The sequence below is a fragment of the Hypoxylon trugodes genome (genome assembly GCF_022578975.1).
Source record: "Hypoxylon trugodes strain CBS 135444 unplaced genomic scaffold F4822scaffold_2, whole genome shotgun sequence".
In the NCBI taxonomy this organism is placed as follows: Eukaryota; Fungi; Ascomycota; class Sordariomycetes; order Xylariales; family Hypoxylaceae; genus Hypoxylon; species Hypoxylon trugodes.
The window spans coordinates 183265-205250 of record NW_026250017.1 but is presented as its reverse complement, the minus strand read 5'-3'; the positions used below and the strand labels follow the sequence as shown (position 1 = coordinate 205250).

The 21986-nt window shown below is 45.8% G+C and overlaps 9 protein-coding genes across 9 annotated transcripts; 5 read left to right on the top strand and 4 right to left on the bottom strand.

The window, feature by feature from the left end:
* Positions 1 to 229: 229 nt before the first annotated feature.
* Positions 230 to 1859, top strand: F4822DRAFT_388483 (uncharacterized protein). The gene has a single exon (XM_051456900.1). It carries the CDS (start codon positions 324 to 326, stop codon positions 1488 to 1490), a length of 1167 nt encoding a protein of 388 aa, XP_051317581.1. The 5' UTR covers positions 230 to 323; the 3' UTR covers positions 1491 to 1859.
* On the bottom strand, positions 1583 to 2304 carry F4822DRAFT_105731 (uncharacterized protein). The gene is made up of 3 exons (XM_051452388.1): positions 2083 to 2304; positions 1838 to 2011; positions 1583 to 1778 (listed from the first exon to the last, which is right to left on the bottom strand). The coding sequence occupies exons 1-3, from the start codon at positions 2141 to 2143 to the stop codon at positions 1675 to 1677; spliced, it is 339 nt and encodes a 112-aa protein (XP_051317580.1). The 5' UTR covers positions 2144 to 2304; the 3' UTR covers positions 1583 to 1674.
* A 167-nt stretch (positions 2305 to 2471) lies between these two features.
* F4822DRAFT_388481 (DnaJ domain-containing protein) lies at positions 2472 to 4043 on the top strand. Its single transcript, XM_051456899.1, has 2 exons — positions 2472 to 2808; positions 2871 to 4043. The coding sequence occupies exons 1-2, from the start codon at positions 2515 to 2517 to the stop codon at positions 3912 to 3914; spliced, it is 1338 nt and encodes a 445-aa protein (XP_051317579.1). The 5' UTR covers positions 2472 to 2514; the 3' UTR covers positions 3915 to 4043.
* Positions 4044 to 4133: 90 nt separating this feature from the next.
* On the bottom strand, positions 4134 to 6034 carry F4822DRAFT_441060 (uncharacterized protein; the record flags this gene model as incomplete). The annotated part of the gene is made up of 3 exons (XM_051462823.1): positions 5503 to 6034; positions 5030 to 5425; positions 4134 to 4969 (listed from the first exon to the last, which is right to left on the bottom strand). Exons 1-3 carry the CDS (start codon positions 5858 to 5860, stop codon positions 4134 to 4136), a joined length of 1590 nt encoding a protein of 529 aa, XP_051317578.1. The 5' UTR covers positions 5861 to 6034.
* Positions 6035 to 7195: 1161 nt separating this feature from the next.
* F4822DRAFT_388479 (uncharacterized protein) lies at positions 7196 to 8836 on the bottom strand. The gene has a single exon (XM_051456898.1). The coding sequence runs from the start codon at positions 8685 to 8687 to the stop codon at positions 7482 to 7484; it is 1206 nt and encodes a 401-aa protein (XP_051317577.1). The 5' UTR covers positions 8688 to 8836; the 3' UTR covers positions 7196 to 7481.
* Positions 8837 to 10859: 2023 nt separating this feature from the next.
* On the bottom strand, positions 10860 to 12020 carry F4822DRAFT_441058 (histidine-specific methyltransferase). The gene has a single exon (XM_051462822.1). It carries the CDS (start codon positions 11977 to 11979, stop codon positions 10879 to 10881), a length of 1101 nt encoding a protein of 366 aa, XP_051317576.1. The 5' UTR covers positions 11980 to 12020; the 3' UTR covers positions 10860 to 10878.
* Positions 12021 to 12417: 397 nt separating this feature from the next.
* On the top strand, positions 12418 to 14559 carry F4822DRAFT_425020 (FAD binding domain-containing protein; the record flags this gene model as incomplete). The annotated part of the gene is made up of 7 exons (XM_051460266.1): positions 12418 to 12651; positions 12723 to 12987; positions 13042 to 13200; positions 13258 to 13487; positions 13537 to 13577; positions 13633 to 14023; positions 14089 to 14559. The coding sequence occupies 7 exons, from the start codon at positions 12418 to 12420 to the stop codon at positions 14557 to 14559; spliced, it is 1791 nt and encodes a 596-aa protein (XP_051317575.1).
* A 2743-nt stretch (positions 14560 to 17302) lies between these two features.
* F4822DRAFT_425018 (uncharacterized protein) lies at positions 17303 to 19279 on the top strand (the record flags this gene model as incomplete). The annotated part of the gene is made up of 3 exons (XM_051460265.1): positions 17303 to 18021; positions 18146 to 18414; positions 18471 to 19279. 3 exons carry the CDS (start codon positions 17303 to 17305, stop codon positions 19277 to 19279), a joined length of 1797 nt encoding a protein of 598 aa, XP_051317574.1.
* Positions 19280 to 20278: 999 nt separating this feature from the next.
* On the top strand, positions 20279 to 21696 carry F4822DRAFT_388459 (uncharacterized protein). The gene is made up of 2 exons (XM_051456897.1): positions 20279 to 21198; positions 21299 to 21696. Exons 1-2 carry the CDS (start codon positions 20871 to 20873, stop codon positions 21400 to 21402), a joined length of 432 nt encoding a protein of 143 aa, XP_051317573.1. The 5' UTR covers positions 20279 to 20870; the 3' UTR covers positions 21403 to 21696.
* The last annotated feature ends 290 nt before the right edge of the window (positions 21697 to 21986 follow it).

Here is a 21986-nt window from a genome sequence, read left to right as displayed (position 1 = left end):
GACGGAAGCTTCGGCGTCAAACCCAAATACTAATGGAGAACCCCGTGGGGTAAGGACTTTCTTAGTCAGTATTTATGTAATCTACATAACATTATTAATCAACACTCATATCCAAATTTATCTCATTATGTAAGCTCAAGGCACCAGCCACAACTGACGTAAGGAAGCCTGGTCCCACTTATATCCTGTTAACTGGGCTGGGCTATCTCAAATTTCCAAGGTTCTAATCCACTATTATCTGCTATCTATTATTTGTATTTGCTGCGACTCACGACAATCTCATCATCTTTCAATCCATCACCCGCCACATTAGATCACCAAACATGCCACCCCAAATAAAGCAAGATCTGAATCGCTCAGGATGGGAGTCAACAGACTTCCCATCCGTATGCGAAAATTGCTTGCCGCCTAATCCTTACGTAAAGATGCTCAAAGAAGATTATGGTGCCGAATGCAAGATCTGTACGCGCCCTTACACCGTATTCTCTTGGGCTGCCGACCGCGCACATGGCCGTAAGAAGCGCACCAACGTCTGCCTCACTTGCGCCCGCATGAAGAACTGCTGCCAATGTTGCATGCTCGATTTACAGTTCGGTCTACCTATCCAACTACGAGACGCCGCGCTTAAAATGGTCGCCCCCGGTCCTCAGAGCGAGGTCAACCGCGAGTACTTTGCCCAAAACAACGAAAAAGCTATTGAAGAAGGGAGAGGTACTGAGGAGTACGAAAAGACGGATGAGAAGGCGCGCGAGCTACTACGACGACTTGCGACGAGTAAACCCTACTTTAGAAAGGGACGAGCAATAGAGGATGGAAGCGCAAATGATTCCAAACCTAGTGGAAGTTTAGTAGGAGGAAGCCCCGTGGTTGGTGCTGGTGTCGGTGGACCGGGCCCGATACGAACGCGTGACTCTAGAGCAGCTGCGGCGGCGCGTGCTGGTGCAAAGTCTGGAAGAGGAGGAAGACCATTCCCGAGCACATCACAACTACCTCCCGGTCCCAAAGATTGGTTACCACCCGCCGACAAATCTATCATGAGCCTTTTTGTTACCGGTGTTGAGGACGACCTACCTGAATACAAGGTCCGAGATTTCTTCAAGGAACACGGCAAAATCAAGTCCCTAATCTGCAGTCACATGTCACACTGCGCATTCATCAACTACGAAACCAGAGAGGCCGCCGAGCGAGCTGCTGAGGCCTGCCAGGGTCGCGCTGTGATTGCGGGCTGTCCCCTACGAGTACGATGGAGCTTACCTCGAGCTATTGGAACGATGAATAAGGAGGAAAGAGCAACAATGGCTAGAGATGGAAGATCGGCGTTCCCTAACCAACGACGCGCGCAGGGAGGACCGAAGGCGATTGGAGCGGCACCATCTCAAGGAGGATCGGGACAAGGCGGTGCGCCGGGACAAGATGTTGATAATATGTCCTTGGTCGCAGCACCACCCGGGGCAGAAGATGTCAACTATGCCAGTTTGGCTGGAGACTAAGGTAGAAAAGAGGAGAGACATTATATTGCATGGGCGGCGTTTAGGCATTGCGATTATAAAAGGTATCGGCGGAATCTATGATCTTCATGCGTAGCCACTAGGAAGTGGACATTGTGTTTGTTGGTACACGGATGGTATCACATAATAATACAAGGCTTCGTGGACTTCACTTTTTTAGCCCATGTCACCTATTAGAACACGTTTTCCCATCAATCTTGACCGTCTTGCCACCCGGGAATTTGACTGTATCGTTGTCGCCGCGTTCCGTATCTTCGTGTATCCTTAATCCTAAGAACCTAGTTAGACAAACGCTGTCCATGCGTAGGTTGTTCAAGTCCGGAACGTACTGTATATTTCACCATCTCTTTTGCCTTGTACTATGTTTTGTCGAAGTATAGCGGCAACTTCTTCGGCGTGTTTGATCGCATTTGGTAATTCAGGACTTGTGGACTCGAGCGAAGCATTCCGGCGGAAGTTATCTCGTATCGTCGCTCGCGCAGCAGTTAATACTCTCTCGTCTCCTAAAATCTGTGTCAGTGCGAAGTTACCTAGGTATGTATGTATTCGTCGAGTTTGGTTTGGTTATTCGCACCTTGAAAAGCTAGTCGTGCTGCTCGGAGCAGGTTTCTATATGCAGGCAGAGCCATTATCATATTGCGTCTTTATATGGGTATCTAATCGAGTCAAATGTAAATCGGGTCGAGCCAGTCAACTCGTTTCAAGGCTTTAAGAATCGCTATCGTCAAATTTATTTTTAAAGCTTCAAGATCTTGAAAAATTAGTGGATTTCTTTAGTGGGTGTAGGTACCTGAATACTTTCATGTGCACTGTGGCTGAAATTGTTGCACAGCGCTGTACCTATATTATGTAACACGTTACCATATTACGTAATATGTAGGACCCCACCACCCCACGCCGAGTTTTGTGGACCTAATCGTTAATCGCTGCTGTCAGAAAAAAAAAAGTTTCTTAAATAATTCAACCATTTTCATAATACCACACAACGCGGTTGTCCACAACATCAATGGCTGCCGCTACGACAATATCCCGGCCATTACCTGCCCTCCCAGAGGGTTGGTCGGCTGAAAAGGATTTCAACCCGATTGGATCCATCACTGCTTCAACTCAGCGTACTATTGAGCCCGTTGGACCTCACTTCCTCGCCCATGCCCGTCGTGCCCGTCATAAGCGAACCTTCTCCGAAGATGACCGTATCCAAGCCCAAGAGAAGGCAAAGAACATCGAGAAAGATGATGAGAGTGATGTTAGCGAGCCCGAGGACCCTATGATGCTTCAGCGTGAAGCCAAGGACTGGAAGGTAAGAAATCAATCAGACAATTAGCTCATGCATATGGCATCCTGACAAATGTGTTTGTTTAGTCACAAGATCACTACCAAGTTCTCGGTCTGTCTAAGTACCGCTGGAAAGCAACGGAAGACCAGATCAAGCGCGCCCACCGCAAGAAGGTCCTAAAGCATCACCCCGACAAGAAGGCTGCTCAAGGCAGTACCGAGGACGACAACTTCTTCAAGTGTATCCAAAAAGCTACCGAAGTTTTACTCGATCCAGTCAAGCGCCGACAATTCGACTCTGTTGATGAGAAGGCCGACGTCGACCCACCTACCAAGAAGGAGCAAGCCAAGGGTAACTTCTACAAGCTCTGGGGCCGTGTCTTCAAGTCCGAGGCTCGTTTCTCCAAGCAGCAGCCCGTGCCTACCTTCGGTGACGAGAACTCTACCAAAGAAGATGTCGAGAACTTCTACAACTTCTGGTATAACTTCGACTCGTGGCGATCGTTCGAATATTTGGATGAGGACGTTCCCGACGACAACGAGAACCGTGACCAGAAGCGTCACATGGAGCGTAAGAACGCCAACGCCCGCAAGAAGAAGAAGGCTGAGGACAACGCCCGTCTACGCAAGCTTCTAGACGACTGCTCCGCCAGCGATGAGCGTATCAAGAAGTTCCGCCAAGAAGCCAACGCTGCCAAGAACAAGAAGCGTCTCGACAAGGAGGCTGCGGAAAAGAAGGCGAAGGAAGATGCTCGTCTAAAGAAGGAAGCCGAAGAAAAGGCCGCCAAGGAGGCCGAGGAGAAGGCTAAGACAGAACGCGAGGCCAACAAGAAGGCTAAGGAGGCAGCCAAGAACGCCGTCAAGAAGAATAAGCGTGTACTCAAGGGTTCCGTGAAAGACGCCAACTATTTTGCTAGCGGCGGTGACGCGACCCCGGCACAGATTGACTCTGTACTAAATGACGTAGAATTGGTACAGGGCAAGATCGACGCCGATGAGATCGCAGCCCTAGCAGGCAAGTTAAACGGTCTTAAGGTCGCAGATGAGATCAAGGGCGTGTGGGGAGAAGAGGTCAAGCGTCTCGTTGCTGCCGGAAAACTAAAGGAGGGCGATGCCAAATCATTGGTATAGACGATTTTGATACTTTCACTCCAAAATGCGTAGCAGCGTAACGGGTAGCTATTAGACTAAAGGGCTAAAGGCTTATTACAGGTAACCCACGAAAGACTAATACACAATATGAAGCACCATCACAATTAACTGCTAGTTTCAATCGTCTCAGTGAAGGTCAAATCAGGACACAGAAGACTTCATTTTCGTCCCATCTCAAATTCAAAATATAGGGTTAATTCAACCACCAGTAGGTCCATCGGATGTCCTATTATTTCCCCCAGCATCCATCGCCCCCCCGTATATCTCCCAGATTCGCGGCGGGTATTGCGTGGGCCCTGTGCTCGAGTAGGCCATCCAAGCCTCGTCAGACATCGGCCTGTACCAAGCGCGCTTAAACTTGGTCGAGTACATCTCCGGTCCCTTTCCGTTCCAAAGCTCCCCCGCTGAATTTGTTGGGCATCCCCTCTCCAGCGCACCCCGCATCACGGTGTTCTCTTCCTCCGTAACTTCCAAACAGGTCACCGAGAAAACGCCTTTGGCGACTTCATCGTCTCGTTCCGATAACTCGCATACGAAGGACACCTTTCTATCCGAGATATCATCGTCATCGGGACAGTATCGCATGGGAGGCATCCAACGAGAAAAGACACGGAGCACCCTAAGTGGGGACGGTTGGCCTGGAGAGCGGTCACGAAGTTCCCTGAAGAACTTCGCTACACCCGAGAATGTCACCAAGGAGAACGGGAGTGTCGCGTACGCTGGGAGGGAAAGGGAAAGGGTGTAATAAAGCGACAAACTGCGCAACTTCGGAAATCGCGCTAGGGTATGCAACACAACGTCTAGATGCCTCTCTACCCCTGACAGGTTGATGGAGAGCTCCTCAAGGTTAGGACAATGATCTAAGGTGAGGGACAGTTCTTTGCTATCCATGGAATGCAGCGAGATCCGTGGTGACATATTTCGACTCCAATACTCGCCCTTTAGCTCGTAGACGTGAAGTATGCGAAGCTTGCTTCCATGTTTTCGCAAACCCTCCGATCCAAGAAGATATATATCCCACACCTTAATAGCTTCTAGGGCAAATGGTATCCGCTGTAGGAACGCACGTGCATTTCATACATCCCTAGCAGTACTGAAGTCTACTTCCTTGAGCGATGTTAACTCTTGCAGCGACGTTGAGAACATCGTTGGGTCGCTGGTAAATAGTCGCTTCAACTGCGACCAGTCGAAACATCGGTCCCAGTAATCCTGTTCGCGGCACCGTAAAGTGTAACCAGGATTCCATCCATCAGGAGTTCCGAACGGATACTTGACGATATCAAATGTTTCAAGCGCGGGAGGCCGCTCTCCATCGACGAATCCAAGGCCATGGTAGGGTTTCCCAAAATTCGTCATCCCGATATCGAGCTTCAAGTGGCGGATATTAGGACAAGTGAGAAGGAGCTCCTTTAGGACCCGCATCATCTTCTGGCAGCCCTCAATGGGCCCATACTTGTGCTTCATACTTATCGAATGAAGACTAGTGTTTCCTTGGAAGACATCAAGCATTTTTTGCGCCCCATATAAGCCTTGTCAGAATCGATGTGCAGATGTAAGCGAACCCTACGCTGGTTTCGAAGTACTTCGAGTAGATATTTCAGGTCCGTCGGGACAGAGTGACACTCGAGCTCCACATCTCGTAACCCCGTCATTTCGGAAAAGGCGAATTTGTATTTGTGTATGGAAGAGGCCTTGACTTTGACGTGCTTGATTTTCTTCCATAAATCATGGTGGTCGATATGTGCAATAACCTCTTCCCGTGCCCGCCGGCCGAAATCTAGGATGCGAAATCGATTACCCCTTACTAATTCGGCGAAGGTGTGATTTACCAAAGAGAGGGAGTTCGTCGTCTTTGGACTGGACTCGTTGACGATGTCCGCTATTTGAGCAAGAACCTCGACTGGTAAATCCATGAGTGAAGGCATCTTGGAACTATGGGATCGAGATGCTCTAGTTGGTGGTAGTGATGTATATATATAATTACCCGTAATGCTTGGTATCACGGGCTTGAGGAGATAGAATATCGATGGCAGATCAAATGTGTAAGGTCAAAGCACTCCAAAATTTAGAATATATGGATAGTGATGGATATGTATAACTAGATCCGTAAGCAGTTGGAAGTCGGTAAGGAAGTAGATGGATGACTGGGAAGAAATCAAGTTTGTGTCTTTCAGGGCGAGAGCCCACCTCCATTTTATATACCAGGCACTTGCCAATCCTACGTTTTAAGTATTATGGTTCGATAGGCGCGTGTAATAAGCATCAATAGTAAGTATTTTGCTTTGCGTTTAAGTATGGCTATTGAAGTTATATATTCAACTAAATGGGTACACATGCGCGAATAGGGGGGCAGGCGCCGAATATACCCACAACACGAGGAACATCAAACCGTTAGTGGTTATAGTAACTTTTGATAGACAGAATCATAATGAATAAGATGAAATATATACCTAGCTTAGTAAGTTAGGGATGTAACTTTGCTGTCACGGCACGAGACCAGCGGAGATAGAGCAAACTTATCTAAAAATATAATATAAATGTAAGTAGCTTCTTGTATGGCTATGGAAGGTAATAATGCCTAGTTACGCTATGGTCCCTTCCATTATTCCTTATCCCAAATTTCCACCATTGTAGGATATGTTCAAGTTTCGCCCTCATATCATGCTTCTTGAAAATTGTCACGAGCAGATCTCAAACTTTATATTTCTGATTTCTCAAGCTCCGCCTTGACAATATTTTGGGGTCACTGAACCCTCAAAGCCGAGTTTCTCGGGGATGCTTTTTGTCTGCAAGAGCCTCGCGCTCGTAATTCAGCGTCATCCTGCCTTTTTCGGGTCCCGTTTTTCTGCCGTGATAATAAATATACTTAAGTGTCCAGGCCTTTCATTTGAACCGGCGTGTTCATATCAACCTTTCTTGAGTTATCCTAGTTATAAGTCTCTATGGCCCGGCTTCCGCATAACTGAAATATAGCTTTTGGTATTTGGGAATGACCTTGTACAGACGGGATCACGAGTCCGGAACGGCCTTGTCCATATATGAGCAATCAAGAAGATTCCAAGCAAATTTAGCAAAATAGAATGGTTCGAGCCCAGAATTCACCCGAATGGAGGCTGATGTCCTGTGCAAGCCCTGATCAACTCAGACCATTTTTTGATCGCCTTCACTTACACCTTGGATATACTAGTTGGCCAACGCGCAGCCGAGTGTAGCGTCGTGCATACCTTAACAATCATAATTGCCACGATATGGCAGTTCGATGGGGCAATTGTTAGGAATTGTGTGATATTTTAGTTAACTTTAGGTACTTGATTTAGTATCCGAGAAATGATCCAATTCCTATCAGCGCTGCCTGGCGGTTTCTTCAGGTATCGATTCGACCGTCCCATTTCTCCATTGCACCATAATAACAAAAAAGGAGAACATACAATAATGTACAGTTACAATCCTAGCCTTCAGTCGGGTCACTATACCCTACACTCTCACCTGGAGTCAGTGCAGTCGCACACGACAAAGTCCCACTCTTCACTTGCGCCGTCGCGATTTTCACGATTCTTGGGTGTTGTGGATAGCGACCTCGGTTCTTCCGTCCGCAAATACACGGGCTCCAGGTTTGATTTTGCTTTGCATCGGTCTTTCCCATTTGATGATTTTACCATCCCCTTGTTTGTCGCGTCGCATTCCATTTGTTGTGTCTTTCTCCATCTCCGGCCAAGTAATGTATTCGGGTGCTTGCTTGAAATGAGTAATTTGTTTTCCTTCCCTTCTCCCCTTCACCCAATTATTCAGCAATGAACGGTAGTCCGAGACGGGATGGTCGAGTGTTACATCTGGATGTTTAACCCATTCATCCAACGCCTCTACGTCGGCGCTATCTTGCTGGTCATGTGGAACACACCGAAAGTGATCGTCTCGTGTAATGATTTCGTATAACGTAAATATAACGCCTTTGACGTCATTGCGATCCTCTGAATAATTGAATTCTCCAATACGCCCAGAATAGTTGAAGTCAAATAACTTCAGATCGTCCGCATCGATCAGGAGGTTCCGCGGGGAAATGTCTTGGTGCGCGATGCCGTGTTTGAGATTCAACTCGTCAACAACCTCTGTCAACTGTTTGAGCCACGTGAGCTTGAATCCACGAGAAATGTTCTCTTTCACGGTACCGCCTTTGATGAATTCATTTGTGAAACCAAGAACTCTGCCTCCTGGTTCATCAACCACAAGCCGGTCGAACTTGGCGACATACTTCATTTTTCTCGGGAGGCGCATCCATAGATTCATCTCATTCCATAACTTGTAGATCCACGACCACGTAAAATAGTACTTGAAAATAACCTGATTGGGGCTTGGGTCGGATTCCGGAATATATGAAACATGGTCGACACCCATAGAGATCCGATCTATCTCTAGTAATTCCGAGCGCAGAACTTCTTTCAGCCCGTGACATTTCCTTGTAATTTCCTTCTCGGGAGGATAAGGTATATACCAGGTTTGATCATCCATTGGATCAGTCGAAGTTGATATAATGTCGCCGTCTGGTGATAAATGGACGTGAAAGACGTCCGGTCCCAAAGTATCGAGATGTTTTTTAAGGTGTTGGATAGCGGTGTCTTCATCTTCCTGTTCTTCATCCATAGTAACAGAAATAATGCGCCGCTGGTCAACGTCGCAAATGTGCCATTGACTTGGACCTCCGGGAGTAATACACCCACTGGGAGCATAAAATCTCATATGATCTAGTTCAATCATATTGATACTTATCGCTCGAAGATAAAATGTCAAGAATGATGGTTTCTGAATTGGAACATGCGCAGGTATGTGCAATCCGATTTTAAACAGTTGGAAGCTTTACTTGTTGGTTGATCTGACCTGTTAGTTGGCTTGTTGGTTGGCTTGTCGGGGGTGTGTCGCCAACCCAAGCGCTGGAAGGTTACGCACACTAGGCCAGGCGGTTCATTTTCCAATGCTATTGGGCGGTGGCATGGGTGACCCGACAAAGCCACAACGTCACTTCGGCCCGGTAGCATTTTATCGGGCCGAAGTTTTCGGGTTTACACCGGATTGGTCCTTGTAATTCTGAACCAGACCAGTGCCGCAAAGCGCGTAATTTACAGACCAACTAACAAGAGGGCATCCGTTATCATATCACAAACCTCACCGGCGATAGTGCGAACAGTTAGTAGGCTGAAAAAGCATACCGACGGTTTGGATTAACAAGCCAACATCGGGTTTCAGGTCTACGGTCTCGACCGTCGGCGTTTAACGGGCATAATGGCTATTTACAGCACAATAAGGGTCAACTCATTGACCGTCAAGCAATTGTAGAGAAAAAGAAAGCATATAAGATTGATCAAATTCGCCCTGATTATAGAGATAGTAATTAGTATAATCAATCCGTTTCCACCAGAGTCATTTAAACATAGAGAAAGCCTCTCCTATATTACACACATCACCACCAACACAGGATTTTAAGAACTTCTCATTTTCAAAATGCAAAACATACCCGAAGCCATTCAGCCTCATGAGATTTCTTCTAAAGCAAGAGAGAATCCCATATACCACCCACAGAACCCTAATAACTGCCCGTGTGGATGGTATTCCTTCTACGCTGCTTGTAACCATCTATATCAACAATGGCCACTGAAATGTGGTAGAACTACGACAAGAGCTCTGCAAAGTGGTTTCTGTAAAACCCCAGCGCCACAGAATGTCATGACCGGGTATTACGTCGCAGAATTTTGCAGCCATTGCGCGCGATTCAATCAACATTGAGAGTGAGTGGGATATGGTTTCCTATTACTTACATACGGATGCTAATCTGCTCAAGGCCTACCTCACCTAATTAACTGAAGTAACTTCGGGTTAAGCATAAAAATACTCAACTCCGGGACTGTTTCCGTTTGTGCAAGTCATGCAGGCAGACTTGTATATCTTGTTAGTGTTATATGGTATTGTTATTCGGCTTGAGGCTAAATATCGGGTGGGAATTGGTTTTTACTAGAACTGAACTTGTACTACTACAATCACCATCGTTTACATTGAATTTTCAATCGGCATTAGCACCCCTATGAATATATCTTCAGGAGTGACTCAGCCACCTCTCAGCCACACAGCATTGTGTCCATGCTCTACATGCACTGCCCCCTAAACCAGGATTGGCATCCTTCGCTTAAGAAGTTGGTGATAATGACTTGGTAATTTAATAGGCCTTGATACAGTAAATTATTTCAATGCCTATATGAACTGTTCTCGTCGTCCTTGCGTCAACACATTGAATGGCGAAGCTACTAGAGCCGGAGGCTAGTCCCCTAAAGCAATGTTCCGACGAGGAGCAGAATGGTAAGAATGCCATGACACCTCTCCGAATTATGACGCTTACACTCCAGGCGGGCTAGAAGCACCCCAGAAAGTTGAATTAGGAACAAGAGCTAGAAAGGGTTTTAGAGGTAGGCCATCCACGTTGCTGTCGAGTTCTAACCGTATTGACGCGACATAGATATTTTTCGGGAAAATCGGAGCAACATCTTAGCACTTGCGCAAGGTCCCTTTATCGTGGTCAGGGCGGTTCTTCTATGCAGGAATTTCGATGGATGGGAAAATGCAACTACGAGGGATAAGGTCAACATTATTGTTCATGTTATTATGGCGGTGCTATACCCCATCCTAGTAATTCTACTTTTTGGCCTATTCTTACATCAAAAGTACTTTAAAGGAAGGAGATACTAGTATGCTTTGCCATATTTCAATTCATGACAATCAAAATACTAGAAGCTGAGTAAGGTGTTTGTTGCCGGGTGTATAATAATTTTAAGGGGCTGCCCCATTGAATCTACCGTTGATATGTGTAACATTCAACTTCATCTCCAGAAATAATGAAAACTATAGCTATGGCGATAGTAGGTATAGACCTCGATTCTGTTAGCCATATTCAATTAGATTTTTATATGTTGAGAAACGTACCATATGGTATGTCATTGTGAGTATAGCTGATGACGTTCTTTAACTGGCTTCGTTCCCATAATTGACTCTTGTCCTTATCGTCATACTTATGGCTATAAGCCACCAGGACTCTCTCTCCTTTACGCAGATGTACGCCTTCAAATGATATTTCTCTTATAGGGGTAAGATATTGGACATGCTTTCCACCATCCGCGTCCCACTCGCCCTTCACAGACCAATCTTCATGACTAAGCGCTTCGTATTCGAGTTGCGAATTCGCATTTTTGAGGACGTTCAAAATAAATTCCTTATTAATACCACCAGGATCGTTGTATGCAGCAAGAACTCTCTTCTCATCCTTACAACCATCCAAGCCAATTATCATCTTTGCGTCAGGTTGTTCGTTCATATTGTTTCCTTTTTGTCGTAAAACCTTGGCCCATTTCTCTAGAAATTTGCTTGCATCCGCACGTGTGAAGCTTCCCATGGTTGATCCAAGGGAAAGAACACATTTTGATCTCGTAACGTTGGTATCCCGACCAAGCCAAGCCATGCCATCCTCATAGGCCCCTAATAGCCCATGGCAATGGACGTGTCTAAACCGACTCGGATTGAGCTCTTGGAGAGCACGAACTAGCTCTTTTGGGTCTAGATCAAGTGCGTAATAGTCCACTTTCTTGCCTAAGGCCTCGAGGGCCTGCAATAAGATGTTCACTTTTCGTAGACAGCCGCTGCCTAACTCCAAGAGGATCGTACCCGGTTTAATGCCACATGCGATTTGATGACCGTGTGCTTCAAGTAAACTGATCTCGGCGTTTGTCAAGTAGTATTCCGGTATATGTGTTATTTGCTCGAAATATTTCAAACCTTGTTCGTCCCAAAGTAGAAGTGAGGGGAAAGACCGGAGGCCATCACTATTCAACTCTTGGAAACTGGATCTTATCGAACTCTTTAAGTCGAGAGGTTGGCCACCAGCACGAATGTCGATTATATCTGGATAGATACTCTGTGTTTTATTAGACTGAAAATCCCAAGACTTAGGAGTATTTTCTTCGGCGAAACCCGGATGAGAGGGATGGAGGACTTCGACGTCTATGGTCATGACTTCACGTACGATAAAAACATATATTAATCGTCTGGCGCAAGGTCACTTCATATTCTTATTATATACACTTCAAAATCCAATCACATCACTTCTTGCGTCTTTTTCACCTCATTATCCGTGATGTAGCACTACTTACTTTTTAGGTTTACTACGCTCGACGGGCTTAGTATAGATGACAATAAGACTTTGAGTCCATACAGATACGATGGGAATGTCCGAAGCTTTATTGGTTTAGAAAGCTTGGGCAGTGGGTAGTATTTGTACCGTTATTTTTACGTCACCGGCATCGGCCCCTGGGGATCTGGGTGTCATCCGATCGGATTACCTCCAAAATCCCCTCATGTTCCCAGATAGGTCTATGTCGATTATTGACCCTATTCCTATATTTAGTTTTAGACGTGTATATTGTCCTAGCTTGCTGGGAGTAAATTTCTAATGGACTCCCTTGTTGACCTGTTGATTGTTGGTGCTGGTCCGGCTGGATTAATGCTAGCCTTATGGGCGAGTAAATTCAATATGAGGACGAGGATTATCGACGAAAAGAATGGTAGGGTGTCTACTGGTCATGCTGATGCCCTGCATTCGAGGACGCTTGAGATATTTCACAGTTTCGGCATCGTGCAAGATTTCATGTCCCGTGCATATCACATCAACGAGATTTGCTCTTGGGTAGGTCGCCTTGTCCAGGGTTGGACACGTAGTTCTTACGTCACAGCTGCCTAACTCTAGTTTTGGTATAGAATCCCGACCCTAGTAATGGGGAAGAAATAAGGCGGACGCAAAGAGTGGTGGCACAACCATCCCATTTGAGCCGGTTCCCTCAGTCAAGTCTGAGTCAGGGGACGACCGAGCAAATTCTAGAATCCGGAATCAGGTCCGAAGGAAAAGTCGAAGTTGAGAGGAACACTGTTCCGATAACGCTTCGCCTCGAAGAGAAAGAAGGGTACCCAATCCTTGTTACCCTACGTAAAATTGGCGAAAATGAGTCAGCACGAACGACCAACAGTAAGATACCAATCGAACGATTCAACTTTAGACATCAATCTAACAAAAGTGAAGCTTCGAGCAGAAAAGACGATGAGATTATCAGGGCAAAGTACTTAGTTGGATGCGATGGCAGCCATAGTTGGGTTCGAGATCAGGTTAATATGCCTATGGAAGGACAAAGGACCGATACTCATTTTGGGGTCATGGACATAATACCCCTGACCAACTTTCGTGAACATTCTCGTTATCCCTCCCACCTATACTCATAGAACTGCTAACTTTTAAAAGCTGATATTCGGAAGTCATCCGTGATACACTCTAAGAATGGAAGTGTCATGACAGTGCCCCGAGAGAACCGTCTCGTCCGTCTGTATGTACAACTAGGCGAGACTGCCCAGGGGAGTCGCCTAGTTAACCCAAAAGACGTTACCCCTGAGATGATTCTTACTTATGCCCAGAGGATATTCAAGCCGTACCAACTGGACTTCAGGGTATGCGACTGGCACTCTGTTTATACTGTAAGCTGTCTAGCTATAATCCATTCCGCAACTTATATTGACCCCCTAGGTCGGGCAACGGTTAGCACCAAGATTCGACTATAAGAATAGGTCGGTCTTTCTACCTAGGTACTTAACCCACATTCATAATCTCATACGTATTTAGAATATTCCTGGCCGGCGATGCCGTGCATACGCACTCTCCTACTCTTGGCCAAGGCATGAATGTTTCAATGCAAGATACGTTTAACCTTGGCTGGAAACTCGGATCGGTAATAACTGGGGTTGCTAGCCCCAAGATCCTTAGCACGTACAACGACGAAAGGCATCACGTAGCCAAGACATTGATTGATTTAGATAAAGAGATGACCGGGTTTTACTCTAACGGCCCTAGCAAGGAGTCTGAGGACTACCAATCATTCAGGGACTGCTTCTCCCGCTTTCTTAGTGGTGTCGCCATAAGTTATGGTCCGAATGCGCTCATCGCTGACAGGAGTGAACAGGGCCTAACAGAAGAAGTTAGGCTCGGTCAACGCCTACCTTCTCATAAGGTTGTTGTAAGTTGAGGCGATTGTCTCTTCGTACCAGTTAATATGCTACTATTAGCTAATTATCAATTCAGTGCAATGCAGAAGGCAATCTTGTACATTTATCGGACTTCTTCCCTAGTAATGGCGCCTGGAGGATCCTTATTTTTGCCGGTGACGTTGGATCACAGTCTCAGTTCGACATAGTACAAAAAATAGGGGCTAGCCTTGAGAAATTTGTCAACCAGTTTTCATCCTTCAACAACCCCATCATTGAAGTATTCCTCATCCATGCTGGTACGAGGGATTTCAACATACTTGACCTTCATCCGGTATACCACCCCTGGAATGACAAGTTGGGATGGGATTACTGGAAGGTATTTTCGGACGACGTGGGGGATTTTGAGCCGTGTCGATCACCCTATGAAATGTACGGCGTTGACAAGCAACGGGGATGCATGGTAGTTCTGCGCCCGGACCAACACGTTTCGTTTATCGGTCCACTGGCAGATTTCGATAACATCCAGCGATTTCTCAGTAACGTTCTGATCTTCAGGAGAGAATGATCTATTAGAAAGGGATCGGCTACCTGGGTGGGATTAGAGTCGTGAAAGATATTTGTTAGGCCCAGTTTCTCAGCCTCTTACCAACCAGGAGGGCGTCAATGAAAATGCTACTGTGCGTAGTCTCATGAAACGTACAGTACAAATACTGTACTTTCTGATCTATGACACCCTTCTGCTATGCCGATTCCGTATCTAGGCTTCTGTTTAACTGTTTAGTTACTTAGGTAGAGACCTATTCAATCTTCATAGCCTTGATATTAATCGAGCGAATATACCATCATTTTATTGCATATTCAACAATGTAACTCAAAGAAGATTTATTTTATTTTATTCCAACTATCAAACACGTCGCGTGGTCGAAAAGGCGAGCTGATTGAATAAAGATCGCTGGACCCATCGCATTCAATTCCTACATGTATTAGGCATTCCGGGTACATCTGTACGGTGGGATGCATGTAGCTTGAAACTATTTTATGTACCTGTAAGTACTGTCAAGTTGTACTAGGCTGGTTTGATGATTTTGTAGTGGGCCGTCGCCACTGAGCCTGACGAAGCTAGGTCTAAGTTGCTTGGCGGAGACTTCTAGGTACATAAAATGATCCCAAGCTGAATGCATCACATTATACGTACCTATATGTACCGAGATAGGTACTCAAGTATATGTTATTAGCTATCCAGCAACCTAATAATGAATCCTTCCTTCGTTGGTGGCGGTGCCGCAGAAGCGGGGAGAATAGCAGAGTCATGGCTCGCTACCCCAATCGATATCGTGAAGAAGCAACACGCCGATGAAGTTCGAGGTTATATAATGAATATCTAGGCATCGGTATGTAACCTTCTTGCGCACTTGGTGGCCAATTCGTCAGCTGTTCATTCTACTCTATACGAGGTTTTACGAGTTACCTATTGCTTTTTCTCTAGGTAATTCTCAGCCTGTAGCTCTCTAATTGTGTTGCTTCTTGAGCAAGTCCTTGCTGTATGTCTCAATCTGACCAATGATTTTCGCCACACGGTTTTTATCGTCTGCCGGGCTTCGGGTTCCCATACTCCTTTGTATCAGGCGATATTGTATAGAACTAGTATCTTCGAGGTTCATAACAAGTGGTACGCTGCGATAAGGATTTAGCCTTGCTTTACCACGCCAAGCTATTCTGAAACAAAATCGCTTTGGGGCTTACCTTTTCCCCTTCTCTCCTTTATTGCTGCTTTCGGGTGGCCCTGAAGCCATCAGGAAACTACCCAAGATGGATACTGTTGTTGCAGTTGTGGAAGTCACGTCTTCTGTGTTCGAGTCTAAGCTACACCGAATCGCTGTATTTTGCTCTAGAACTTCCTTACCACAAGCAGCCAAGCTCAAGTCAGAACATCCATCCGTAACAGGCACCATGGTCATATATACAGGACATTGTCGAGTAACTTCGAGATTCACGATTGACGTCTTCCAAGTAAGGACTGACATGTCTGCAGATAGAGAGGTCCACTATACTAGGTGAATTCAAATGAGATTAAACCTAGGGAAGTTTTCCTTGGGCTCAGTTGCGTTCATTGATCATGGAAAATAATTCTAAGTCAAGATCGAAAACCTGCCCAGAACTAAATTATTATCAACTTGGATGGTTTTTGCTCAATTTCCTCCTCGGATATCGAGGGGGTTAAACATTTTGAGTACCTAAGCCTTAGATGTTGCAAAGTCACAGGCCCTCTTTTCCCAAATACGACCCTGGGCTAAACCAGCAACAGCACAGTAAACATACGGTAGAAAGAGCCTCATTCTTGTATGATCCCATAGACACTTTGGCAAGTAAATAGCCCCTGCTACGCCCTTTTCGAATAAATCGAACTACGAGTTTGAATATAGATCAAGCGGCTAGTCTCCATTCTAATATTGTTAATACCCAGGAAAAAAGAACTCGGGAATATTCAACTTGAAACTACGTCGCACAAGCCAACCAAAGAAGAAGCCGCAAGTGCCGTGTCGCACTCCTTCAGCCAGCCACATAAAGGTTGTCACGAATCACATAAGATGTGGCGTGGCCGGAATCGGCTTGGCCCTAGGTAAAGTACCTATATCAACGATGTGAGCTCTAACAAGGGGCGGAAGAGGTTGGTAGCATTGGTATCACTCAGCCCGAGTATGCGCGGGTCGATTCTGCATGTTCTTCCTAGTCAAATCGACCTCAGGACTTTTTCCCTGGGCCAATCACAGTGCCTGTTCCGTCAGCGTACGTCGCGCCCGAATATAGAAATGCCTCCACCACAGCCTCTCACGGTCGGCTTTGTGCACACGATATCATCCGCACCTCTACTAATACACCAATTCACACCTACCTAGGTGGGTAAGTAGGCATCCAGAAGGCAAAAACACCCGCAACATACCTAGGTACCCAATCAAAAATATCGCTAATTTATTGATTCCGTAGGTGCTGAAAAACCGAAGAGAAACATGACTCGGTCAACCGATAGCCTTGGTGGCAATCGTCGGATTCCTGATGACCTTTATTCGACAGAAAGTATATCAAACTCGGGATCATACGACACAACTTTTACACGAAATCGCCATTTAACCTGCCATTCCCCAGACCATACTACGCCATCACATTCACGCCCTTCAAGCCCATTTTCATGCCCGCCAAATACGATCGACTGGGATCTCTACGGCATTGGAGGGCTTGACGAGACCCTTAGGAGCCTTACTACGCTCCGGGACCCTTCCGACCACTTCCAGTTACCCCAGTCAACCATCATGGCTAATTTTCATGCCGGCGATAGCTTCATGAATGCTTCTGTCTTACCAGAAGCATCACAGCGTGATAAGACAATCATGACTGCAGCTCAGCATGGTAGCTCGATAGCCACCCCAAGAAAAACATGGCCCATAGCAAAGAGCCCAAGTACCAATAGTACCAACCAAGATCCGTTTACTCCAGATATATCTAATTACCACGAAGATACGAGTGGCTCGGACACTATTTCGGAAGACGGAGACCTAGACCTAGAGAAGTCAGCCGACGACGCTCTATCACAATGGTTTGGTATTAGCCTTCATAGGCTAATTCGTCCCGCACAAATTATATATGCCTTCGAACTGTGCAAAAGGCAATGTGCTGGTATTTTAGAAGATGAAGGGCATAACATACCAGATGCGCAGGATAATGACGAGAACCAAGATATTCAGATGGATCCATGCGACGCCGGAGAGGGTAGTAGATCTGCTGGTGGCAGCGGAACTCCCCTTAGCAACACCGGTAGCCCTCCATTCAACGACAAGAAACACCTACGTGGCAATACGCTCGAGCAAGGTTCCTCGCCAGATAGTTGTGTTGCAACCAAGAGAAAGTATAAGAAACGCCGAGTACCAGGACAGTTCAGCTGCCCGTACAGAAAACGTAATCCTATTCGCTTCAACGTTCATGGGCACGAAAAGTGCGCGAACAAATCTTATCCGGATATGTCCGAGTTAAAGTAAGCTACTTTTCACTTCCCCTTCATGGCTTTACTATTAAGTGTCAAATACTTAGGTTTTGAGCACGAATATTCCCGCCTCAAGAAAACAAAAATTAAGTCTTCATAAGCTAATCTCCGACAGAAAGCATTTAACAAGTGATCACTTCAAAGAATCCCATATATGTGCTAGGTGTCATGAACAATTCCCTCCACGTTACAATATGTTATTGCATTATGCACAGTGCCCTTTTCCCCCACAGCCGCAAACGAACCCCCAACCCACAGATCCCGAAGACGGGTTCGATAGGGTAATCGACGAGCGCTTAAAGAGTAGAGGAAAAGGAAAAGTTGATGATTGGTCAGAATTATACCGAATATTATTTCCATATGATAAGGTCATACCCGACTCTCGTAAGGTTGCCATTCCCTCGCGACGGGATCTTACGTCGCAGCTAATTGAATAATAGATTTTATTCCCGTCGTTGAAGATCATGAAGTATTCTACGAATACGAGCGCAGCAAGGATACGCTATTCCAGCGCCTCAGCGAGCTCATATCCCAGCAGTATCATCACTCAGTAAATGACCAAGACCGTATTGTAAGAGATATTATGGATTTATCCCAAGATCACATCAAAACCGTTCTCAAGCGACCTATGACTATTCCCCAAGCCTTACAGAGCCCACAAATCCAAGTTCCTCTCGAGCCACAGAGATCTCAGTGCCTAGAAAACGACTTCTTTGATATCACAATGGAAAGAGGCGAAACAGTCGATGGATCGACGGCCTTAGATCAATTAGTCGAAACACTTGGCACCCCACAGTACCTATCACCGGAAGATAGCCATGTTCAGATGCAGGAAGAGCCGTTACAATATTATGATAGCTCCCAGGACTTGGACTTCCCTATTAATTACTACAATCAACAGATAACGGAGGCATTTGAACACCCCCCGGGGTCTGAGAATATCCAACGCCAGGTTCAGCCCCGACCTAACGAGAATTGCGATGCTAGGGCTCCTGGCTTATATAGAAATATTAGTACAGCAGGCACGGAAACAAACTTCTGGCCAGGTGCGTACCAAAACTACGGTCAAGGCCCCGTACCGCTTACAGAGTCAACGCTATCAACACTTGGTATGCATCTGCCGACCATGCGTGGTACGCCGAATCTTGAAGACCTATGGATGTCCAATAGCAACTACGGACTGCAAGAGGGTGGCCACGAGGACATGGCTGCTAATCCAATATTCTTTCGAGATCCTAGTATACGCTGAAGCCTGTTGATACTTCCTAACAAGAATCCACAGAGCTGGATTCAGTATCCTCATAGCACTCGGCACGGAAAGACCTGACAGTTTCCATTATTTTTTATCTTCATTTGATGTATTTTTAGGCGCAAGGCCACCCAAATAGGTCTTAGTGTACTATGAGATTAATACACACCTTACAACATTTTATTCCAGCGATCTCCTGGTATTGACTCAGTACGAAGCTGCGTAGCATCTACCCAGTCACGAAAAAATCAACCTCCAGGTACGTTAGAGGATATCGGTACAAGGTACCAACAAAGAAAAACACATTTGGGTCGCTAGGACAAACACTGAGGCATGATAATTAAGTCTAACAAGTGACGAGGGGAGGATATATTGAATACAGGGCCAATAAGAAATTCCGGATGGAATTAGGGTTGAAATCACTGATCCTTGACACATATGCTGGTAGTTACCTAATCAGCTAGGTAACTACGCATGTACCTAATTAATTCAGATCAAAAACCTACAAATCAATTGGTACTTACCTAATATGTTACTGGTACCTAGGTGGGCTGCACCTTCCATGTTAAAAAAAAATAAGTTTGGCAGCTGTCTAGGTGGGAAATTGCGTGTAAAAAGGCAGGTCCCGCTCCATCCAAAAAGGGGAAAATAGAGGTTATCGACGGGTTTTGTGGGTCCTAAACAGTGGTAAAAAATTCAAGATCAGTATCATTACCACAAATAGCATTAAAAATACAATTACAAAGTTAGATAAAAAAAATACCAAAATCAGGGTCAAGGACCCGCTTCTACAATCAGTCTCTTGGATCAACCAGGTGAAGAACGTATCTATATATACGGGCAGTTCTTCCCATTTTCTTCCCACCTTTCCATCTTCCCACCACATCTTCAACTCTTCAACTTTTTTTCCTACTTTCTACTTACGACAACAATGGCTGCTTCTATTAATTAAAGTAAGTCTCAAGCATTGGACCTCATTGTAATTTTTTTTTTATTTTTTTCTCAGCATGTACAATGACCCCTCTAAGTCCTCGGTTCCAGGCCCAATATTCTTCCCTCTCATCCCCATCCATCTGTTGGAATCACACTCTTTTGAAATAATTGTTGTGCGATCTCCTTCAGACTGAAAATTGTACTTCTTTTCCTATTGATACGCCCTTTCGCCTACTCTTCACTTCAAACACTGCCTTTGTATTTTATCTCCCATTTTGACTTCACTTGTTAATCAACTTCCACCTCTTCAATTGTTTTTCATTCTTTATTTATTCTCGACTAGAACTCTACCAACTTCCGTCAGCAAAGCTACCAGAGCCGTCCGTTATGGCCTCGCCATTTATGATGTACTTCACCTCATCATTTTCTTTCCTTTCACCCTACCTTCGTTCCTCTACTTCACACAATTTAATCACATCACATATCATCATCACAAACCCCTCGTTCCATTTTCCCTCCCCATCCAATATAACACATATTACTTTCCCTCGAGACCATCTTCCTTCTATATTCTTTCACCGCTGCCTTCCCTTCCCAAGCCTTTCATACTGACTCTATCTCTAGATGGAGCAGATTCCGATAGTCCTGTCCGGGCGGCATGCCCGAAACAGCGGCCTTGCTTTTATCTGCTACGTGCCGCCTTGCCGCCTGTACCTTTCTCCTATTAGGACATCGAAGCCTCAACCTCAGGGGAAGATCCCTTTTCACAACACCCCGGTTAACGCCAACCCCTCTCGCTCTAATCATACCCGCCCAGTCAGCCATCGCGCTCCGGGCATGCTGCGATTCGCCGTGTCCGGAATGCGGGCGACTGGCTGTGGTCCCTGGACCTTCGGAGGAGAAAGCCGAAGAGATAGGAGCAGAGAAGTACAACTTTTTTAAGTACCATGCCTCGTGTCGTCCGGCTAGCGCTAAAGGGAATTCGTCTGCTTTCGGAGAGTGCCGTTAGATGATGTTTTCTCAGCCCGAGGGAGTCCCGGCGGTGTCCCGGCGGTGTCCCCGTGGAAGTTTGGAGGGGATACTGACCTACGTTACACACCCACTCCCATTGCCGCGGCAACTTGTTGGTGCCACTTATTTTTCTAGGTGAGTGGTGGCAAGTCGATAGCCAACAAGCGCTGGGGAGATAAGCCCTAGGTGATAGTATATCCTAGTTAAGAGGATGCTATCATGCCGCGTAGATGTTGAGCCTTTCATGGTAATAAAGGTCAGGTATTGGAGGTGGCCCAATAGGATTGGTGTCCATAGTCAAGTCATCTCTGGGTTGCACTGAGGTTGAGGAGTGTATGTATGGCCCCCTAGCACATTCCGTCACTACACTCTTTTCTTTTGTCTTACATAACTTGTATGGTGGTGGTACTGCTGATAACAGGTCATCATTTATGCTGCCTTGGTAGCCAGTGGTATTAGTTCCTTTTCTGAACTGTACCCAATTTTTGGAACTTCTCAGCTCTGCTGATTCACACCTTTTTTTTTTCATTGCTATCTTTGGCTAGACCAAAGTTGTGAAGAAGAAAATTGACGTTCTGTGAGGTTTATTTACTTTCCCTTTTAGGCAAGTGTATATCGGCTCGGGTGGGTTCGCCAAGCAACGGCTTAATCTAGATCGGGATCTCCAATCGATACGGGATGATGTACAGCCGAGATCTAAAACATTCCACTCAAAAGATCTACCCGTCTTAGATCTAGATATCTTTCAGGGTTGGAAATAGTT

Coding starts and splice junctions, on each gene's coding strand:
- F4822DRAFT_441058 (XM_051462822.1), bottom strand. CDS start 11,979: ATGACCATAGACGTCGAAGTCCTCCATCCCTCTCATCCGGGTTTCGCC.
- F4822DRAFT_388483 (XM_051456900.1), top strand. CDS start 324: ATGCCACCCCAAATAAAGCAAGATCTGAATCGCTCAGGATGGGAGTCA.
- F4822DRAFT_388479 (XM_051456898.1), bottom strand. CDS start 8,687: ATGATTGAACTAGATCATATGAGATTTTATGCTCCCAGTGGGTGTATT.
- F4822DRAFT_388481 (XM_051456899.1), top strand. CDS start 2,515: ATGGCTGCCGCTACGACAATATCCCGGCCATTACCTGCCCTCCCAGAG. Junction 2,809..2,870: donor GTGAAGCCAAGGACTGGAAG/GTAAGAAATCAA, acceptor GTGTTTGTTTAG/TCACAAGATCACTACCAAGT.
- F4822DRAFT_388459 (XM_051456897.1), top strand. CDS start 20,871: ATGCCCGAAACAGCGGCCTTGCTTTTATCTGCTACGTGCCGCCTTGCC. Junction 21,199..21,298: donor TAGCGCTAAAGGGAATTCGT/CTGCTTTCGGAG, acceptor GGGGATACTGAC/CTACGTTACACACCCACTCC.
- F4822DRAFT_105731 (XM_051452388.1), bottom strand. CDS start 2,143: ATGATAATGGCTCTGCCTGCATATAGAAACCTGCTCCGAGCAGCACGA. Junction 2,012..2,082: donor AGCACGACTAGCTTTTCAAG/GTGCGAATAACC, acceptor CACAGATTTTAG/GAGACGAGAGAGTATTAACT. Junction 1,779..1,837: donor AAGAGATGGTGAAATATACA/GTACGTTCCGGA, acceptor CTAGGTTCTTAG/GATTAAGGATACACGAAGAT.